This window comes from Aspergillus terreus, genomic scaffold, assembly GCF_000149615.1.
Source record: "Aspergillus terreus NIH2624 scaffold_11 genomic scaffold, whole genome shotgun sequence".
Taxonomy (NCBI): domain Eukaryota; kingdom Fungi; phylum Ascomycota; class Eurotiomycetes; order Eurotiales; family Aspergillaceae; genus Aspergillus; species Aspergillus terreus.
In genome coordinates this window covers 480,970-498,504 of record NT_165934.1, presented here as the reverse complement: position 1 = coordinate 498,504, position 17,535 = coordinate 480,970, and the positions used below count along the sequence as shown (strand labels likewise).

The following is a 17,535-nucleotide window of genomic DNA, read 5'->3' as shown; positions in this document are numbered from 1 at the left end:
GAATTCATCAGTCATATCATCATATCTATTCCATCTTGACCGGCGCATCCTCCAGCCAGGCCCATTCGACAACCACACGACCCAGGTCCAGATCCGCCAGCTGCCCAAACACTGACCGGGAGACGTCCAGATCGGTCGCTTTACATCCGACGCCTAAAGATGGTCAGTAAATAGTCCGGACGACGCAAGCAGTAGGACATGGAAAGACAGACATCGATCTACCACCTTGACATCGACCGACGTCTCGCCTCGCCGGATGCGCACTTTCAGGCCACACAGCGGGTTCTCATTGGGATTGGCGCTGGTGGAAGCAGCATCAAAGATGACATGGGAGACGGCGCAGATGGGCTCAGATCCGGTGCTCGTGATGCCGCAGGATCCCAACCCCGGGTCGTAGTAGGTCAGATCTCCGGAGTAAGGGCCTCCATTGGAGGTAGGGAGAGGGAGATTCGATGATCTACTGATGTTATAATGGTTTTCTACATGGTCCATGGTGGAAGATATAATGATAAGAGTACGTACCGCTTCCGCACGGTTAGACCAACCGCCAGACCGATGATGAGAGCGAGGAGACAGAGAATTGGAATCGATATAAGGAGAAGGCGTTTTCGTCTGGAGGACTGCGTCCAGAATTGAGACCCCCGTTGAGACCATTGCTGGATCCATGATGCTTGCTGCTTTTCTACGGATTCAGGGGGCGATGGTGGCGATTCTTCAGCGTGAGGGTCGGGCTTTTCGACGACCGGCACGGGTTTTCGGTTGGGAACTCCTAGAGGAGGCGCATTGAGCGACATGATGTGGGTTCTGGGGAGATTGAGGGTTCATGAGGTGATGATTGATTGGAATTAGGAGGTGAGGACATGTACTCCGTAGAAGTCGCTTGGAGTAGAAGTAGTGTAATTTCCACCCCATGTTAGCCTCTTGGCGCCACCGAACAACATCCTCGAGATAGTGAGATGCAGTTATCTACAGTATATACTCGAGTAGATAGATCCATGGATGACAAGATGGAGTGCCCAATTGGTGGGTCAGTGGCTTTTTGGGTTCCTTTTCTCCTCTTCTCTCCACATCTCGTATCTCTACCGTTTTCTCTCGTCTTCTCCCCCCTGTCGACTGCTATCTACTGCTATACTATATACGAGAACAACTCCCACTCATCCCATTCCCATCCTCTCACTAGGCTAACCTTCCCACCGTCTGTCTTGGAGTCTGTCTACTCCGTATACGACCCAACTCCTCGGTCCTCCCCCGCTTGGCAACGTCCCACATTGTCGGTGCCGATCGCGGGCGCATGTTTTCTCCCAGACATCGTTTCGGCTGTGATTCCTCGTCTTCGCAAAACTCTCTTGTCTTCGGCTCTCCTGCTCTCTTTATCGGACTTGCGGTATATTGAAAGAGACTGTGAATATAGCCCAGAGATTGCAGTGGCTGTCTTGATAATCACGTGACTCCGCCGCATCGATGCATCCACGTGGGTGACATAATCCATCGATCCCTGCATTATCAAAAGCGTTATCAAGACCCTGAACGCGATCGGTCACATCAATCGACTCCTACTCTCCACTCCTCATGTTCTCGCTGTCGCGGGCGACATCTCGCCACTCCGATGTCTCCGACTGGAGCGATGATGAGCCCGTCCAGGCTGCCGCCCCCGACCAGCCGAGGAAGACACTGGGGGACCGGCTGAAGAATGCCTGGACCAGTCTGGGGTTGGATCTACCCACCCTCATACTAATGGCCAAGTAAGTTGCGTCTGTGTGCTTTGGAATTCTTTCGCTAACATCCATCGACAGAGGTGCGATTCCCTCCACAATCGCTCTAGCAATGTATGTACAGACTGATCCGTCTTTTGATCTACACGCTCATGGGTATCAGATTCCAAGCGAGTCCCGTAGCCTCGCATTTTAGCACCGTCGGCTACCTCATGGCCATTGTTTCCGTGCTGGGCTTTGCCATCATGCCCCGAGCCAAGTTTGTCCAGATGATGTTTCTCGACATCTTGGCTGTCTGCATTGCCGCCGCCGTCTGCCTGTTGATGATGTTCTGCTCCGTCAAGGCACGCCAGCACACCGAAACCGTCTCCAGTGCGGGCCTCAGTCCCAACGATGCTCCCTACAACTCGTCCGCCTCCGCCGTCAGCGGCGTCTGGCTATTCTTCCAGATTTACGTCGCCCACGCCTGGCGCGCCAAGTACCAGCAGTTCCAGTTTCCGGTGATCATCTACTCCATCTTTGTCAACGTCACCTTTACCTACGGCGCTCGGATGACCACTATGAGTCTTGCAATCGGCATGGTCAAGCGGCTGCTCGAAGCCTGTCTCGCAGGTCTGGGCCTGGCAACGGGCGTCTGCTTGTTCATCTACCCGGTCACCTCCCGCAAGGTCGTCTTCAAGGAAATGGCGGGGTATATCGGCGGATTACGCGGGGCTCTCAGCGCTCATTCGGCGTACTTCGAGACCCTTGAGAGAGACGACATGTTCGGCCGCGCGGAGACCTACGACTCCCACGTCGAGAAAATTACCAAGAAGGGTAAAGTGTACAGCCCCGAGGCCGAGGCCATTCGGACGGCCGTGCATAAGCTCACCGAGCTCCATGCAAAGCTACATGCAGATTTGACCTTTGCCAAGCGTGAAGTCGCCTACGGAAAGCTGGGCCCCGACGATCTGCAAGCCATCTTCCGACATCTTCGAAACGTCATGATTCCCGTGGTAGGACTCAGTTTCGTCGTGGACATCTTCCAGCGTCTGTCAGAGTACAACAAATGGAACCAGCCGATCGATCCCACCATGACCGATATGCCGGATTTGCTGCGCCATCGCGCGGTGCAGGAGTGGAACGATATCATGCGGGCCGTACACGATCCCTTCAAGGATATGATCCAGAGCGTTGACGATGGTCTCCAGCATGCTTCCTTCGTGCTGAAGCTGGCTAAGCCACCGAAGCAGAAATCAGATGCCGACGTTGAGTCGTCTGCTTCTGCACCCAAGGCTCCAGGAGAAAAGGGCTTTGCAACGGACTTTGAGAGGCGCCTGAAAGATTTCAAGGTTGCGAAGCGGATTGCTCTTCGCACGTGGAGTGAAGATAAAGGTATCGAGTTGCCAAAGGACTTTTTCGAGCGGCCTGCGTCGGCAGCCATGAATATCAAGGACGTCCCTGGCGAGTCGTCCACTATGCGGGATCGAAGTCGGCGACAGCTTTATCTCTTTCTCTACGTATGTACTTTCTCCTTTTGACACGCGGATCGATACTGACGGCTACAGATGGAACAACTGCTTAATTCGACCGGCCAGATGGTCCTTGAATTTGTGCACTTTGCCGACGAAAAAGCCGAAAGTGGGAAGCTTTCCAGACATCACCTCATCATCCCCGGCTGGAAGCGTCTGCGAAAATGGTTCAAAAGCATCCTCAAGGCGGACGACTCCCATGAAGACGACAACCTAGGCGATATCAACACACAAAACAACATCCTCCATCTGGGAGAAGCGTACAGGTACCGCAAGGATCCAGAGCACCTGCCCCCGGTGACTTTATTCCAGAAGATTGGCGATCGTGTCAGGGTGATCCCTACATGGTTCCGATCGGCCGAGTCCGCCTACGGCTTTCGAGTCGCTTGCGCCACGATGACCATTGCCGTCGTGTCTTTTGTGAGCGATACGCAGACGTTCTTCATCCGGGAGCGTTTTGTCTGGGCCATGATCATGGTGAACCTCAGCATGTCGCCGACGTCAGGACAGAGCATCTTCGGCTTCGTGCTGCGGATCCTGGGCACCGTGTTGGCCATGATCCTGAGCTTTCTCAGCTGGTACATCCCTGGCCAGCACACCGCGGGTATCTTCGTCTTTCTCTTCATCTTCACTGCTTGCCTGTTCTACGTGCCGATTAAGCTCTTCCGCTTCCGAATCGTTGGCATCATTGCTATCATTTCCACGACCATGATGGTCGGGTACGAGCTGCAAGTACGCAAGGTTGGCGAGGCGGTGGCAACTTCCAATGGACAACAGTACTACCCCATCTATCTTCTTGCGCCGTATCGGCTGGCGACGGTGACGGGAGGTATCGCGGTTGCTTTCTTTTGGACCTTCTTCCCGTATCCTATTTCCGAACACGGCGTGCTTCGTCAAAGCCTGGGGGCATCCCTCTACCTCCTGGCCAACTACTACTCGATCATCCATGAGACCGTCAACGCGCGCATGCGCGGCGACGAGGGCGACCTCGCGTTGAAAACCTCCGCCGGCCGCAGACTGCTGAAGGCGCGGAACAAGGTGTTTTCGAAACAGATGCTGATGCTGAACAGCCTGCGGACGTACTCGGAGTTCCTAAAGTGGGAGGTCCCCATCGGCGGCCGGTTTCCGAAAAGACAGTACGACACGATCATCTCGTGTATCGAAAGCATCGTCAGCTACCTGAGTTTGCTGGGCTACGCGTCCGATACGCTGCTGCAGCTGGGTGATGACGACGAGTCGAATTCCGCCTGGCTGCACGACTTCAAGAGGCTTGTTGCTAGCGCGCGTGTTACCTCCCACGAAATCACGTCTGTGCTGTGTCTGCTCTCGGCCAGTATCACCAATCGCCAGCCGCTGCCGCCGTACTTGAAGACACCGCGGCCGTACAGCTTTTCCAAGCGGCTGGAAGCGCTGGACAAAGATATATTGAGTCTTCGGCATATTGCGGAGCCGGGCTTTGCCACGTTTGCAGTGCTGCAGATCTCGACGCGGTGCATTGTGGGCGACGTAGATCGGCTTATGAGGTGAGTAGTCATTGTACTTTGATTATTGAGGTCTAGACCTAATTTATGGCTACAGAGATGTGAAGACGCTGGTTGGAGAGCTCGACTTTTCCTTCCATGCCGTGAGCACCGCGCAGAGCAGCAAGTCCTCGGCGGACGTCTCGCGGTTCTCGCGGGCGACAGACCGGGATAAAATGGACTAGTCTACCGGGCATGCACAGTTGTACATAGAACGAATCTACTGTGAATACTAATAATGAATGCGTCAGCATATAACCGAGCTATCCAGCATAGCCGGAGTGCAACCCCGCATCCATATTACAGCATCTCTTGCAACTCACACCGTAATAACCCACAAGATGTCAGACATTCCTATCGACCCGTCGCTCCTCGCAAACGCCGCCGGCCGAACCGTCCTAATCACCGGCGGCGCGAATGGCATCGGCGCCGCAACCGCATACCTGTTCAACGCCCACGGCGCAAAGGTCGTAATATCCGACCTGGGATCGACAAAACCTACTGCAGAGACTCTGATCCAGACATTCTCCCGCCCCGAAAATGCAGTCTTCATCCCAGCCAATATCCTGGACTGGGCGCAGATGACCGCGCTGTTCAAAGAAGCAACTCGGCATTTCGGAACTCTGGACATCGTCATTGCGAATGCGGGGGTGATGGAGTCGCATGCGGTGTTGGATCTGGACGATGTCGACGAGGCGGGGGATCTACGCGAGTCCGCGGAAGGTTTCAAAGTGATTGATATCAACCTGAAAGGGACATTGAACAGTACTACCCTGTCTTTCCCCTCCGTGTCATATTCACCACGTCTAATGAGTGATATGGAATGCACTAACACAACCAGCCCTCCGCCTCGCAATGCACCATATGAAACAACGCCAAACCGGCTCCATCGTCCTGCTCGCCTCCACATCCGGCTACTTCGGCGGCACCGGCGTAACCGCCTACGTCGCGTCGAAGCACGGCATCGTCGGCCTCCTCCGGGCGTCCCAGACGACAGCGCAGCAGCACGGCATCCGCGTGAACGCCATCGCGCCGTTCTTGACGCCCACGCGGATCACGGCTGGGTTCGCGCAGCAGTGGCAGGACGCCGGGCTGGAGGCGAATACGCCTGCGCGGGTGGCCGAGGCGATTGCGCAGGCTGCGTTGGATGTGACGCGCCGTGGGTCTTGTGTTATGGTAGGTTTGCTTGCACTGCGGGTGGATGAGGGCCGGCTGACGATGCGATACGACAGGTTGCGGGGAAGTTCGCGCGCGAGATGGAGGCTACGCGGTCGAAGCTACTGCCTGTCTGGCTGGGCGAGGACGTCGCTGCATTCATGGGGTGCGCGATGCGGTTCTTTGTGGATATTGGGGGGTATGTGCTGCCGAAGGCTGTAAAGGAGTAGCTGCAGAGCAGTTCGAACTCTAGCCTTCTCACTGCCAAATGGATACTACCTGTGACCTCTTTCTCTCATCCCGCCCTGTTTTGGAGCCGGCCATAATGACGATCTGCCCACATACCAGCGCGAGGAGCAACAAATCAGCACCGCTCACCCGTCAATCCTCCCCTCCATTGATATTCCCGCGGAATGTAGGACGTGGCCGATCGCCCCGCGAACCGGATGAGCGGTCTTAACCCCGTAGGCCGTCCACGACCCCGAGAGTAGCCCGTTGTGCTCGGACGTTCGCCTGCACAAGAGGCATTGTGCCCCCTTGCGCGGTTGACTGCGGAAGCTTCTCCGCAGTGCCCAGCTATAAGGAGGCGTCCGGCGCTGCTACGCCGCGAATGTGTTGTGTCGTGTCCTGCGTCCACAATGGGCATCGCATCGATTGACATCGACCACGCCGACAACGAATCCGGGCCGCATGTGCACGGCAGCATCAGCCTGCAGAGCCTGGTGCCGGCGGCGCATGGCGGCGCGTACGTCGAGACGGGAGACGGGGACTGGACGCCCGGCGTGCGGGAGTGGCTGGTCACGGTCTGCGTTTCGATTCTGGTGACGATGGATGCGTTCAACGCGACGGTTGTCATTCCGCTGATTCCTGTATGCCTTCCTTCCGGCCAGGGTATGGCGTGTGTGTGTGTGTGTGCGCTAACCTCGCAGGACCTCTCGAGTACCCTCGTGCAGCCCCTCGAAAACACCCTCTGGCTGAACACGGCGTACCTCCTCGCCAGCGCGGCCAGCCAGGCCCTGCTCGCCATACTGGCCGAGGGGCTCGGCCACGGTCCCGTGCTGCTGGCAGTCGTGGTGCTGGCTACCGTCGGCACGGGGGTCTGCGGCGGGTCGTCCGGGCTGCCCGGGTTAGTGGCCGGCCGGTTCATCCAGGGGATGGGCGGGGGCGCGATAACGAGCGTCTCGCTGCTGGTAGTCGCGGAGACGATCCCGAAGACACACCAGGCGCGGTTCACGGGGTATGTGTTCCGGGCCCAGGTGGCGGGGACGGTGGCGGGGCCGCTGCTGGGGGCGCTGTTCGTGCAGCACGCGGGCAGCATCTGGGTGTTCTATTCAAGCTTTGTGTTCTGTGCGCTGGGGATGCTGGTTGTGCCGTTCGCGGTGGATTTGCGCGGGTATGGGCCTGGGTACCGGGGGGTTTCGATGCGGACGCTGCGCGCGGGGGACTGGGTTGGTGGGATGCTTGTTTTTCTTAGTTTGGGGAGTCTGGTCAGCGGCGTGAGCTGGGGAGGCACGCAGTTTGCGTGGGATGGGTGGCAGACGCTGGTGCCGATATGCGTGGGCGCGGTGCTGGGCGTGCTGCAGCTAGTGTATGCGGCGGTGCGGATGAGGACAAACGTGTACAACCCGGCGGTGCTGAGGAGTATATCAGTGACGATGCTGCATGCTGGGGTGTTCTTTCATGGCGTGATGGTGAGTCTGCGTCTGATATGTGCAGGAACGTGCTAATGCGATGTAAAGATATCAACGCACCTCCAATTCCTTCCGCTATACCTCCTCCTGGTGCAAGACCTGCCCGCGACTCTCGTCGGCCTGAGCGCCACAGCCCTCACAGCCCTCACGCCGTTCTTCCTGCTCCTCCTCGAGAAGACGCCCGTGTTCACGTCGCACCCGCGTATCGCGCCGTGGCTCATCCGCGCGGGCTGGACCATCGACATTCTCAGCGCCGGCTGCTGCGTGCTCCTAGACGAGGCAACCCCCACCACGGCATGGGTCTTCGTCTTCCTCGTCGCGGGCATCAGCCACGCGCTCCTGCTCCCGTCGTACGTCGTTGCGCTGCAGCACGTCGTCCCGCAGTACAGCCCGCACCGGGGCGGCGCGCATCGCAGCCGCAAGACGGACGCGCCGTCGGCGCTGATGGCGCACTCGCTGCTGCGCACGTGGGGGATGTGCGTTGCGGTGTCGGTGGGCGGGTGCGTGTTCATGAACTGGGTTGCGCGGAGCGCCGGGGTGCGTGATGGGCTGGTGGACCATTCGGCGACGGAGATGCGCGCGCTGCGTCCGTGGGGGGAGGATGATATGACCGTCGTCGAGAGGGGCGTGTATGTCGAGGGGCTGCGGATGCTGTGGAAGGTGTTTACGGGGGTGGCAGGGGTGGGCGGGCTTTCGTCTGTATTCATCTGATTATGATTATGCCATCTGTCGATACGTTAATGCCATCCATATCTACAAACACCATGAACTACCTTAGACCCTCTCAAACACCAACGGCACGCCCTCGACCATCCCCAACGTCACGACTGACACACTCTCCTGCAGCGCCCGCTCAGCCTGCCTACGTCCTGCGTCGCTCTCATCCGCGAGACGCACCCGGTACACCCGGAAGACCACCGCCAGCGCCGCCACAAACTCCACCTGCGCGAACTTCTTCCCCAGGCACGCGCGGAACCCATCGCTGAACGGGATGTATGCGCCACGCACGGGCCGGTGGACCGTCGGGTACTCGAGGCCCGGGGCGACCAGGCCCGGCGTATTTGCATACTGGGCGAGGAAGCTGCCGCTGTTGCGGGCGTCCCAGCGGGCCGGGTCGAACGTGTCGGCGTCCACGCCCCAGTATTCCTCCGAGTAGTGCAGGCCGTTCATGTTGAGGTTGATGCTGACGCCGGGGTCGAGGACGACGTCTCGTCCGCGGTAGTGGATGCGGCTGGGCGAGGCGCCAGTCCATTTGGGGACCGTAACGACGGGCGGGTAGAGACGCATTGTTTCGAGCTGCGCATGGGTTAGGATCTTGAGAGCGCGCGACTGGCTTGGGGGGAGCATACCATCACGCACAACGGGGTGACCAGTTTAGGAAACACAGCGGCGTAATCCCACTGCGCCGGATCTGCGGGTTCATTTCCAACCGCGTCGAGAATCCCCTGGCGCAGCCACTCCTGCACGCGCGGAGACAGCGCCAGCAGCACGAACGCGTACTTCAGCGAGGTCTCGGTGGTGCCGTGGCCGGCCAGCGTGAAGATGTGCATGTTGCTGATGATCTCGCGGTCGGAGAGGCCCTTCGCTTTGTCGGCGGCGTCTGCGCGCGACGCCAGCATGCCGTGGATCAGATTCGACGCCGTTTCCTTCGTCCCGTGGGCGCCGGCGAACGACGCGGACCCGGTCTCGATCAGCCGCTTCATGTAGTTCTCGAGGTCGCGGTGCGCCGCAAAAGCGCGCCTGAGAAACGGGGCGAGCGGCCGGCGCAGCCAGCGCGGGAGCATCAGGTTCGCGAAGACGACGGTGCGGATCTTGACGTCTGTGTATGCCACGACGGAGCGGAAGGTGAAGTCGAAGCCCGGCGGTGGGCAGGCTGTGTCCTGGAAGATGTCGGCGTCGTTGGGGCTGTTGGCGCGGGAGAGGGATGGCTTGAAGGGGATTTGCACGCCGAAGCCGGCGCCCGAGATGACGTTCAGACTGAACTGCACGATGTCCTCGCTGATGTCGTTGAGGGCGAGGGTGTCGGGGCGGGGGGAGGCGGTTTGGCGCCAGTAGTGCAGCATCTCGGTGGCCTGGCGGATGGACTCCTTCCATACGAGCTCGTTATTTCTCTCGTTGAAGGTTGTCGCTGTGTGGCGCCGGTGATGGGCCCATTCTTTATCCTCGCACTGGGGGTGTTAGTTATTTGCGTCGTAGTGCAACTGCATACGGTGACTTACGGTGACGAGATTCGGGCCGTACAGCTCGATGACTTCTATGGCAACATGAGCGCAGGTCACACCGGCAGACAAGGAAACGGACTATACTGCCAGATCGGCTTGGGGAACTCGTTCCTGGCGTTGACGATCTGCGAGACGACGGCCGCGTCGGCCACGCAGCAGGTGACCGTCTTCGACGTGACAACCAGGTACACCCCGCCATACCGCTTGACCTGGCGGTTCTTGATGCGCCAGCGGAAGTTGTTCATCGGGTCGTTGGTCGTATCTGCCAGCCAGAGCGGCAGCCAGCGGTTGATGATGTATGGGAGCCAGGCCGTCTCGAGCAGGATCATCATCGGCACGCTCCACGGCAACGGCGCCACGACGTACGGCAAGCCGGTGCGCTGCGCCCGCCGGACATTTCTGTATATGGCGACGACATAGTCGCCGAGGAGGATGCCTGCCAGGGCGAGGAGGAGGGTGTAGCCTGCCAGCATCGTGGGGAGTGACGTGGAGGGAGCACAGTCCCTTGCTGGGAGGGGTAAAGCGGTTGATATAGGGAGTACAGATGCAGGCGTCTAGTGTCCAGCCACATTGCTTGGCTTCGTATTGCGATCGACATGCGCTTGTGCTTGTTTTGCATTGCTTGCTTCTTTGTTGCTATTTGGATGTCTATAGATCGGTTAGTAACAGACTCGAAGCTACTTTAGCGATGATGTCGTCATAACGTATGACGTCCTCTCCAGACTACTATATTTCCCTTAGTATATATCTAGAAATCCCACCAGCAGAACATCCCATATCTCCCCATTGCCAATCGTAAACTAATAATACACAATGCCCCCAATTGCAACAGACCAAGACATCTTCAACGAGCCCGACTGGACCGCCACGCACAGCCACCGTGTCGGCCTGCGGGATCACGATGACCGCTTCCCGGGACTCACGCACGCCGGCGACGACTGGCGGTTCGAGCTGGAAAAGGAGTCCGAGGAGAAGATCCAGGAACTGCAGGCGAAACGAGACCGCGGCGAGTTGCTCTCCGTGCGGGATTTCATGTCCAAGCAAGAGGTTTGCCTACGCAGCACCCAGCAACCCGATCATATACAATAGCTAACCGAGACAGGACTTCCATCTGCGCCGGCCAGACGTCCACCCCAAACACTGGCGCTACGTGCTGCACACGACGGAGGGCCACATCAAGTATGGGCAGCCGTGGTACATCAACGAGAAGAAAGAGCAGCGGCAGGACCAGTCCGCGGACGACAGGCAGACGACCAACGGGGCGGGGTCCTCCAAGCAGACCCCCAGCGGCTCCAAGTCGCAAGAGCAAGAGCAAAAACCCGAGTACACCGCCGAGCAGCGGGCGCTTCTGCAGAGCCTGCGGCACGAAGCAGAGTACATCCAGAGCCTAAAATGCAACGATGGGAAGGGCCGGTCGCCGGCGTACTCGGCAAACGCAACCGCCGAAATCGACGAAGCAGACCAGTTCACGCCGGACAACTGGGTCCCGCGGACAGATCACCTCATCCGGCTGACGGGCAAGCACCCGCTGAACGGGGAGCCGCGGCTGACGGAGCTGCTAGACGCAGGGCTGGTGACGCCGAACTTCCTGCACTACGTGCGCAACCACGGGCCGGTGCCGCATCTGCTGTGGGAGAACCACCGGCTGGAGATCTCGGCGGGCAAGTCGCTGACGCTGTTCGTGGACGACCTGGTGGACCGGTTCCGCAGCGTGAACATCCCCGTGCTGCTGGCGTGCGACGGCAACCGGCGCAAGGAGGTGAACATGGTGAAGCGGAGCAAGGGATTCAACTGGGGGGCTGCGGGCGTAGGCTGCGCGTACTGGAAGGGGGTGCTGCTGCGCGATGTGCTGCTGGCGGCGGAGGTGGAGAATCTGGTCGAGGAGAGCGCCGGCGCGCGGCTGTGGGTGAACTTCCAGGGGTCGGAGGAGCTGAGCGAGGGCAAGTACGAGACCTGTCTGCCGCTGGACTATGTGATGGACCCGCTCAATGATGTGCTGCTGGCGTATGAGATGAATGATTGCCCGCTGCCGCCAGACCATGGGTATCCGCTGCGCTTGGTGGTGCCGGGCTTTGTGGGCGGCCGCTGGGTGAAGTGGTTGCAGAGTATCTGGGTGACGGACCGCGAGAACGATAGCCACTATCATATCTATGACAATCGGGTGGTGCCGAGCTTTGTGCAGGACCGTGAGTCTGAGGCGGGTGACATCATGTATCATCATCCCAGCACGGCGTGCATGGAGCAGATGCTGAACTCGGTCATCGCACGGCCGGCACAGGGAGAGAAGCTCAGTCTCAGTGAGCTGAAGGGCGAGAAGGACTACCGCATCAGGGGGTACGCATACAACGGCGGCGGAAATGAAATCCAACGCGTTGAGATCAGCCTCGATGGAGGCCAAAGCTGGCTGTACTGCATTCGCGAGGTGAGCACCCATGATCTCAGTGGACTACATCCACTAACAAGGCCAGTTCCCCGAGGCTCCCATACGACACAACAAGAAATTCTGGACATGGCTGCACTGGCACGTCGACGTGCGCGTCACTCAGCTGCTGCGGGCTGAATCCATCACGGTGCGATGCTGGGATGTCAACAAGAACACGCAGCCGGAGCACATCACATGGAACCTGGAAGGGTAAGCACTCTATCGGAACCAAGCGGGGTGCTCTACTCACACGATCAGAATGATGAACAATGCCCAGTACGTCGTGAAAGCAGAAATCATCGACGACCCAAAGACAAAGAAACCGGCCCTAATGTTTCGCCATCCTGTCGAGCCCGGCACCGGCGAGAACGGATGGATGAAGCCCTCGCTCGAAGACCAGAAAGAGGACGCGAAGAGACAGTCCGCTGCGCCGGAGAAACAATTCACGCGCGAGGAGATCGAGAAGCACCATACCGAGGACGACTGCTGGATCGTCGTCAACGGCCAAGTATACGATGCGACCTCGGTGCTGAGCTGGCATCCAGGCGGCAAAGCGGCCATCATGGCTCACGCCGGCAGAGTTCATACCGAGACGACGGAGGAGTACGAGAGCATCCACGACGAATACGCAAACGAGCGTCTCCAAGGTATGACATCGTCTTTCCCATCCCGCAGCCAATCTCTAACCAGACAGAATGCATCCTGGGCGTCGTGACGCAAAAGGCCCGCGAGTTCATGAAAAAGGAATCCGAAGAGAAAGCAAAGAAACGGGCCCAATCCTCCGAAGGCGACAGCCACATCGCGCTGAAACGGCACAAGTACGTATTCCTCCCGGACCGTCAAGCCTCTCTAACACATACCACTCCAGGTGGATCCAAGCCAAACTCATCAGCAAAAAGGCCCTATCAAAAGACACAAAGCGCTACACCTTCGCCCTCCCGAGCAAAGACCAGAAGCTCGGTCTCGACACCGGCCAGCACATCCTGGTCGGCTTCCACTTCAAAGACCAGATGATCATCCGATCATACACACCCATCCGACCCATCCAAGACTCCGACGAAGACGGCACATTCGAGCTCGCTGTCAAGACGTACTACCCGGACCCCGCGCAGCCCGGCGGCACCCTGAGCAACATCATGGACTGTCTGCGCGAGGGCGAAGAAGTCGAGATCAAGGGGCCGACAGGCGAGATCCGGTATCACGGCAACGGACGCTTTGTTATCGACGATAAAGAGTACGTCTTTGACAAGGTGACGCTGGTCCTGGGAGGCTCGGGGATTACCCCGGGGTATCAAGTTATTGCACGGATCCTGAGGGCCGAGGAGGACAAGACGAAGATCCGGGTCATCGATGCCAATAAGACCGAAGAGGATATCCTGATGCGTCCGGAGCTGGATAAGTTTGCTAAGGAGCATCCGGATCAATTTGAGATTACGCATGTACTGTCACATGCGGACGACAGCTGGACGGGGGAGAAGGGGTATGTTAATAAGGATATCCTCCGCCGGTATGGGTTCCCTCCCGAGGAGAAGAGCATTGCTCTGCTGTGTGGGCCGCCGGCGATGATCCAGAAGGCGGTTTTGCCGGTGCTGCTGGAATGGGGGTATGACGAGGACAAGAACCTGTTTGGATTCTAATCATAGATGTATCAAGATCAATTCTAAGCCTCTGTAGATAGTCTTAATATCTAATCCAGAAGTATCTCAAATCGACATCATCGACGATACTACATCTAGTCGATTGTTAGTTATTATGACCATCTGGCCTTACAAGTAGAGCTGCGTTCGAAGCAATTTCATTCCTGATACATCGTGCAATACAAAACATGCAATAAAAACATGCAAATCAACATGATGACAGACATAACAACACATACATGCATCAACGCTTCAAAACAGAGTAATGTTGACATATAACCAATGGGATACACAAGTTCAAAACACGACTCAGTCTTTGTCTCTTCAGGCCCGAACTGGATACGGGGTCGGCTTTCTTCTCAGAGGACAAATATTTTCTTTGCCCTCAACGGGCTCCATCACTCGTATAGTAGTCAGTCTCTTCATCTCAATCCCTTTCACTTCGGGAGTCGTCTTATGCAAATGGAAAAAGTCCAGCAGCTCATGCCAATGGAGTGCATGGTTGGGCTGGGAGAGAACGGACTTTTGCTTGGTGGAGGCCATTATGGTTGTCAGTTCCAATGGATCACAGATGATGTAGCTGCTTGAACTGGGGCAGTTATGTGGTGGCTAGAAGTATTTCGAGATGGCAGATGTGCTCGAATGCACGGAGGAGATGGATGGAGGAGAGATGGAAGAGAGAGGATGGGAAGGGGGCCAGACGGCCTATATATACCCAGTCTTGTGGCTTTACAAGGCAGCGAATATCGTCACAATGTGTGGATTGGCGACCTGAGACCTGCTTCATCATGACGACACAGTTGATAAACTCCCTAAAACAGAACAGCCCATCGCAGAAGGATAGCTAAAGTGGTGCTTTAGAAACATGGATAAAATGAATACACCCCAAGAAGGATCCCAGAGTCTCGATGACTTTCGCTCAATTAACAATAATCAATCCAGGTCCAGCATGTGTCTGTCCGGCCACTCCAGTAACATTAGCAAAAGGTCCAGGACTCATCGTCACCACCGCAATGGTCAGTCCATTCATCAGATGCTCGTCATACGGGAAATACGCCTGTCCAACGACAGTCCGTCCGTCGAAACTGATAACATCCAGCCTCTCCGTGATGGGAGGATTCAACTGGTTGATATAGGTGAGCCAAAGATCCGCCGGCCGAAACGCGGCAGACTGTTCAATGTCATATAGCGCCCAAGTAACCTTGATGATCTGCGACTTTGGGCCTGGAGGCGCCAGAACTTCCAATTCTGGGAAAATCTTCAGGTTGATCTCGTCCAGATTCGGACAGGTCCCCTTGACGACAAAGGCATTGGCAGCAGAGAACGCAAAGTTCACATCACTCGTCGTGAGCGTCGGCACTTCACTTGGGATCTTCCGCTGGAGCACGCGAAACCAGCCCTCTTGTTCCCCTTCGTTCCCGATGGTGGCGGCAATCACGCGAGTAAGACCGGTGTCGCCTCCTTCTGCGAATCGCTGCGTCACGTCTTCTAGCGTGCCTATGACGAGGTCGGTAAAGGTAGCAGCGAGCTCAATGGGCAGCATCAAAGGTGGTGACGGGGAAGGTGTACTCGCAGGGCTGGATGGGGGGCACGTCGAAGTGCTTGAGGGCGTCGTTTGCGGTCAAGGCGTGGACTTCCTCTTGCTGGAATCTGTCAGTCATGTTACAGTCAGTGGTGAGGTTTGGAAGTTACACCAAGGATCGCTTTCAAGGAGCTAATGGCGAACTGTCGATCTTCGGGGGTTGGAAATGTATAGCCCTCGACCCTGTCCGTGACGTTGGAAAGCAGGTCGTAGAAAAAGGCGACCTCGAAGAGTTCGTTGAATGCAATCAGCTGGAGATTGGTGATCCCTGCTTCGCTGATGGTTTCTGGGAGAGGCAAGCCCGGCAGAGTTCCATGTGCTCTGCGCTGGATGTCACAGAGCTGCTCGGGACTAGGGTTTGGCATGCCATCGGGGAGCTTTCGAGGACTTCTTATAGTGGGCGCTGCCAGCACAAGAAATGGGGAGAGGGCGATCAACAGAAGAGAAATGGGAGTCATGATGGGAATAAGTCAGTACAGAAATGGTGGATAGGACGGTGATTACTTTGATGGTGGTTAGTTATTTTGGGAAGAGGTCTTTGGGAGTTCTTTTATAGGTACTACAGGGCTTGGACGCTCCTTCTATCTAAATGGACAATTCCTGTCGAGAAGAGCATCTCTGATTGTAGTAAGTACGATTATGAGCAACCAACCACTTGATTACTGGCAGGCTGCCAGAGTAGACTACCAAAGTAAATACACCAACACTTCACATATTATGTGATCTCACCAAACCCACCCCGTTCACTTACAGGTGGCCCTGTCCAGCGTTGGAGGAAACGCTAGAAGCAACCTCGCCGTAAGCAGTCGCAGAAGCAATGTTCTGGCCCTGGAACTTGGACAGGAAGCCAGTGTCTGCCTGGCTGAAGGAACCGGAGTTGCCGAATCCGTTCACCTCGCAGGCACGGCCGAGGTAGGACGAGCAGGCCTCGTTGGCGCTAGTGCTGGGAGAAGTGAAGACCTCACCCTCGATGGGGCTCTCAGCCACGGTCGTGATGTCCTGGAAGACGTTGCCCTCGGCGAGGACGTAGGCGCCGGAGCCAATCTCGAAGGCGTGGCCGGAGTTGTCGTACCAGTAGTTGTTGACCTGGTCGTTTGTTAGTTATCATGAACAGACCATTGGCGACGGAAGTCATACGGCATGGAGGAGGGTGTTGCCCTGGACCTTGGGGCTACGGCCGCTGGTGTGGTAGATGTAGTTGCCCTTCATGGTGACCATGTCGCTGGAGCCATCCAGGTAGATACCCCAGTAGTGGTAGCCGTCGCAGGTGGCGGAGTAGTCGGTTTCACCGTCGATGTAGCAGTTGGAGATGGTGACGCGGTTGTCGGCCTCGGTGCCGAGGACGATGTGCTGGCGACCGATACGGGCAGTCTACGCGATCGTTAGTATTAAAGATATCTAGGGGATGGGGAGACGTACAGTAACGTGGTCAATCCAGACCATGTCAGCATCGTTCAAGGTGATGCCGTCGCCACCCCAGACGTACTTGGGGTTGATGTCGGTGATGGCGATGTTCCTTTAACGTGTTAGATTCGGAGCAGTCCAAGGGGTGAGGCGAAACGCACTGGATGATAATGTTCTTGGCACCGCTCACGATGCGCAGACCCTTACCCTTGATCACACCCTTGTCACCCTCACCGAGGAGAGTCTTGTCGGAGGCGACGGTGATACCGAGGGTACCGGCCTTGTCACTGCGGGATGTGATCAGCAAGACTCGGTGTTAGGACGGATGCCGGGATCAGCTCGGCACTTACTATTCGACCGACACGGACGGTGCACTCGACTGGTAGTTGGTGCACCAGTCGTTGGCGTTGATGGCAACCTGGCAGCCCGAGCCGGTACCCCAAGGAGCGCAGCCAGTTTCGGTGGCGGTGCCCTCGCTTCCGGAGAAGTCGTAGCTGTGTCATGTTAGTTCTCGGAACGGCTCGTCACCAGGCCGTGGGACCACGTACGTCTTGGACAGGACAATCACGCGCGGCTCGCTGTCACCGAGGTATGAGACCAGCTCATCGATCGAGTCCGGTAGACGGGGGTGGCATCACCACCACCAGTCACTCCCTTGGCGAAACCCTCGGCAGAACCA

At 57.3% G+C, this 17,535-nt stretch overlaps 7 protein-coding genes across 7 annotated transcripts in view; 3 read left to right on the top strand and 4 right to left on the bottom strand.

The window, feature by feature from the left end:
• Window positions 1-25: 25 nt before the first annotated feature.
• ATEG_07599 (uncharacterized protein) lies at window positions 26-794 on the bottom strand (the record flags this gene model as incomplete). The annotated part of the gene is made up of 3 exons (XM_001216220.1): window positions 26-153; window positions 213-457; window positions 523-794. 3 exons carry the CDS (start codon window positions 792-794, stop codon window positions 26-28), a joined length of 645 nt encoding a protein of 214 aa, XP_001216220.1.
• A 775-nt stretch (window positions 795-1,569) lies between these two features.
• On the top strand, window positions 1,570-5,948 carry ATEG_07598 (uncharacterized protein; the record flags this gene model as incomplete). The annotated part of the gene is made up of 6 exons (XM_001216219.1): window positions 1,570-1,742; window positions 1,794-1,826; window positions 1,876-3,211; window positions 3,260-4,746; window positions 4,802-4,847; window positions 4,995-5,948. 6 exons carry the CDS (start codon window positions 1,570-1,572, stop codon window positions 5,946-5,948), a joined length of 4,029 nt encoding a protein of 1,342 aa, XP_001216219.1.
• Window positions 5,949-6,536: 588 nt separating this feature from the next.
• Window positions 6,537-8,300, top strand: ATEG_07597 (MFS transporter; the record flags this gene model as incomplete). Its single annotated transcript, XM_001216218.1, has 2 exons — window positions 6,537-7,589; window positions 7,638-8,300. The coding sequence occupies 2 exons, from the start codon at window positions 6,537-6,539 to the stop codon at window positions 8,298-8,300; spliced, it is 1,716 nt and encodes a 571-aa protein (XP_001216218.1).
• Window positions 8,301-8,896: 596 nt separating this feature from the next.
• ATEG_07596 (uncharacterized protein) lies at window positions 8,897-10,056 on the bottom strand (the record flags this gene model as incomplete). Its single annotated transcript, XM_001216217.1, has 2 exons — window positions 8,897-9,757; window positions 9,871-10,056. 2 exons carry the CDS (start codon window positions 10,054-10,056, stop codon window positions 8,897-8,899), a joined length of 1,047 nt encoding a protein of 348 aa, XP_001216217.1.
• A 568-nt stretch (window positions 10,057-10,624) lies between these two features.
• Window positions 10,625-13,870, top strand: ATEG_07595 (putative nitrate reductase; the record flags this gene model as incomplete). The annotated part of the gene is made up of 6 exons (XM_001216216.1): window positions 10,625-10,858; window positions 10,914-12,233; window positions 12,280-12,443; window positions 12,492-12,880; window positions 12,928-13,051; window positions 13,102-13,870. 6 exons carry the CDS (start codon window positions 10,625-10,627, stop codon window positions 13,868-13,870), a joined length of 3,000 nt encoding a protein of 999 aa, XP_001216216.1.
• A 919-nt stretch (window positions 13,871-14,789) lies between these two features.
• ATEG_07594 (putative sexual development protein (LsdA)) lies at window positions 14,790-15,910 on the bottom strand (the record flags this gene model as incomplete). Its single annotated transcript, XM_001216215.1, has 2 exons — window positions 14,790-15,471; window positions 15,597-15,910. The coding sequence occupies 2 exons, from the start codon at window positions 15,908-15,910 to the stop codon at window positions 14,790-14,792; spliced, it is 996 nt and encodes a 331-aa protein (XP_001216215.1).
• Window positions 15,911-16,199: 289 nt separating this feature from the next.
• Window positions 16,200-17,535, bottom strand: part of ATEG_07593 (polysaccharide lyase family 1 protein) — a gene marked incomplete at both ends in the record, with an annotated part of 1,510 nt that continues 174 nt past the window's right edge. The window contains 6 exons of the mRNA XM_001216214.1: window positions 16,200-16,538; window positions 16,590-16,823; window positions 16,872-16,968; window positions 17,018-17,143; window positions 17,207-17,350; window positions 17,405-17,457. Coding sequence (XP_001216214.1) covers window positions 16,200-16,538; window positions 16,590-16,823; window positions 16,872-16,968; window positions 17,018-17,143; window positions 17,207-17,350; window positions 17,405-17,457 — 993 coding nt within the window. The remainder of the gene's footprint in view (window positions 16,539-16,589; window positions 16,824-16,871; window positions 16,969-17,017; window positions 17,144-17,206; window positions 17,351-17,404; window positions 17,458-17,535) is intronic.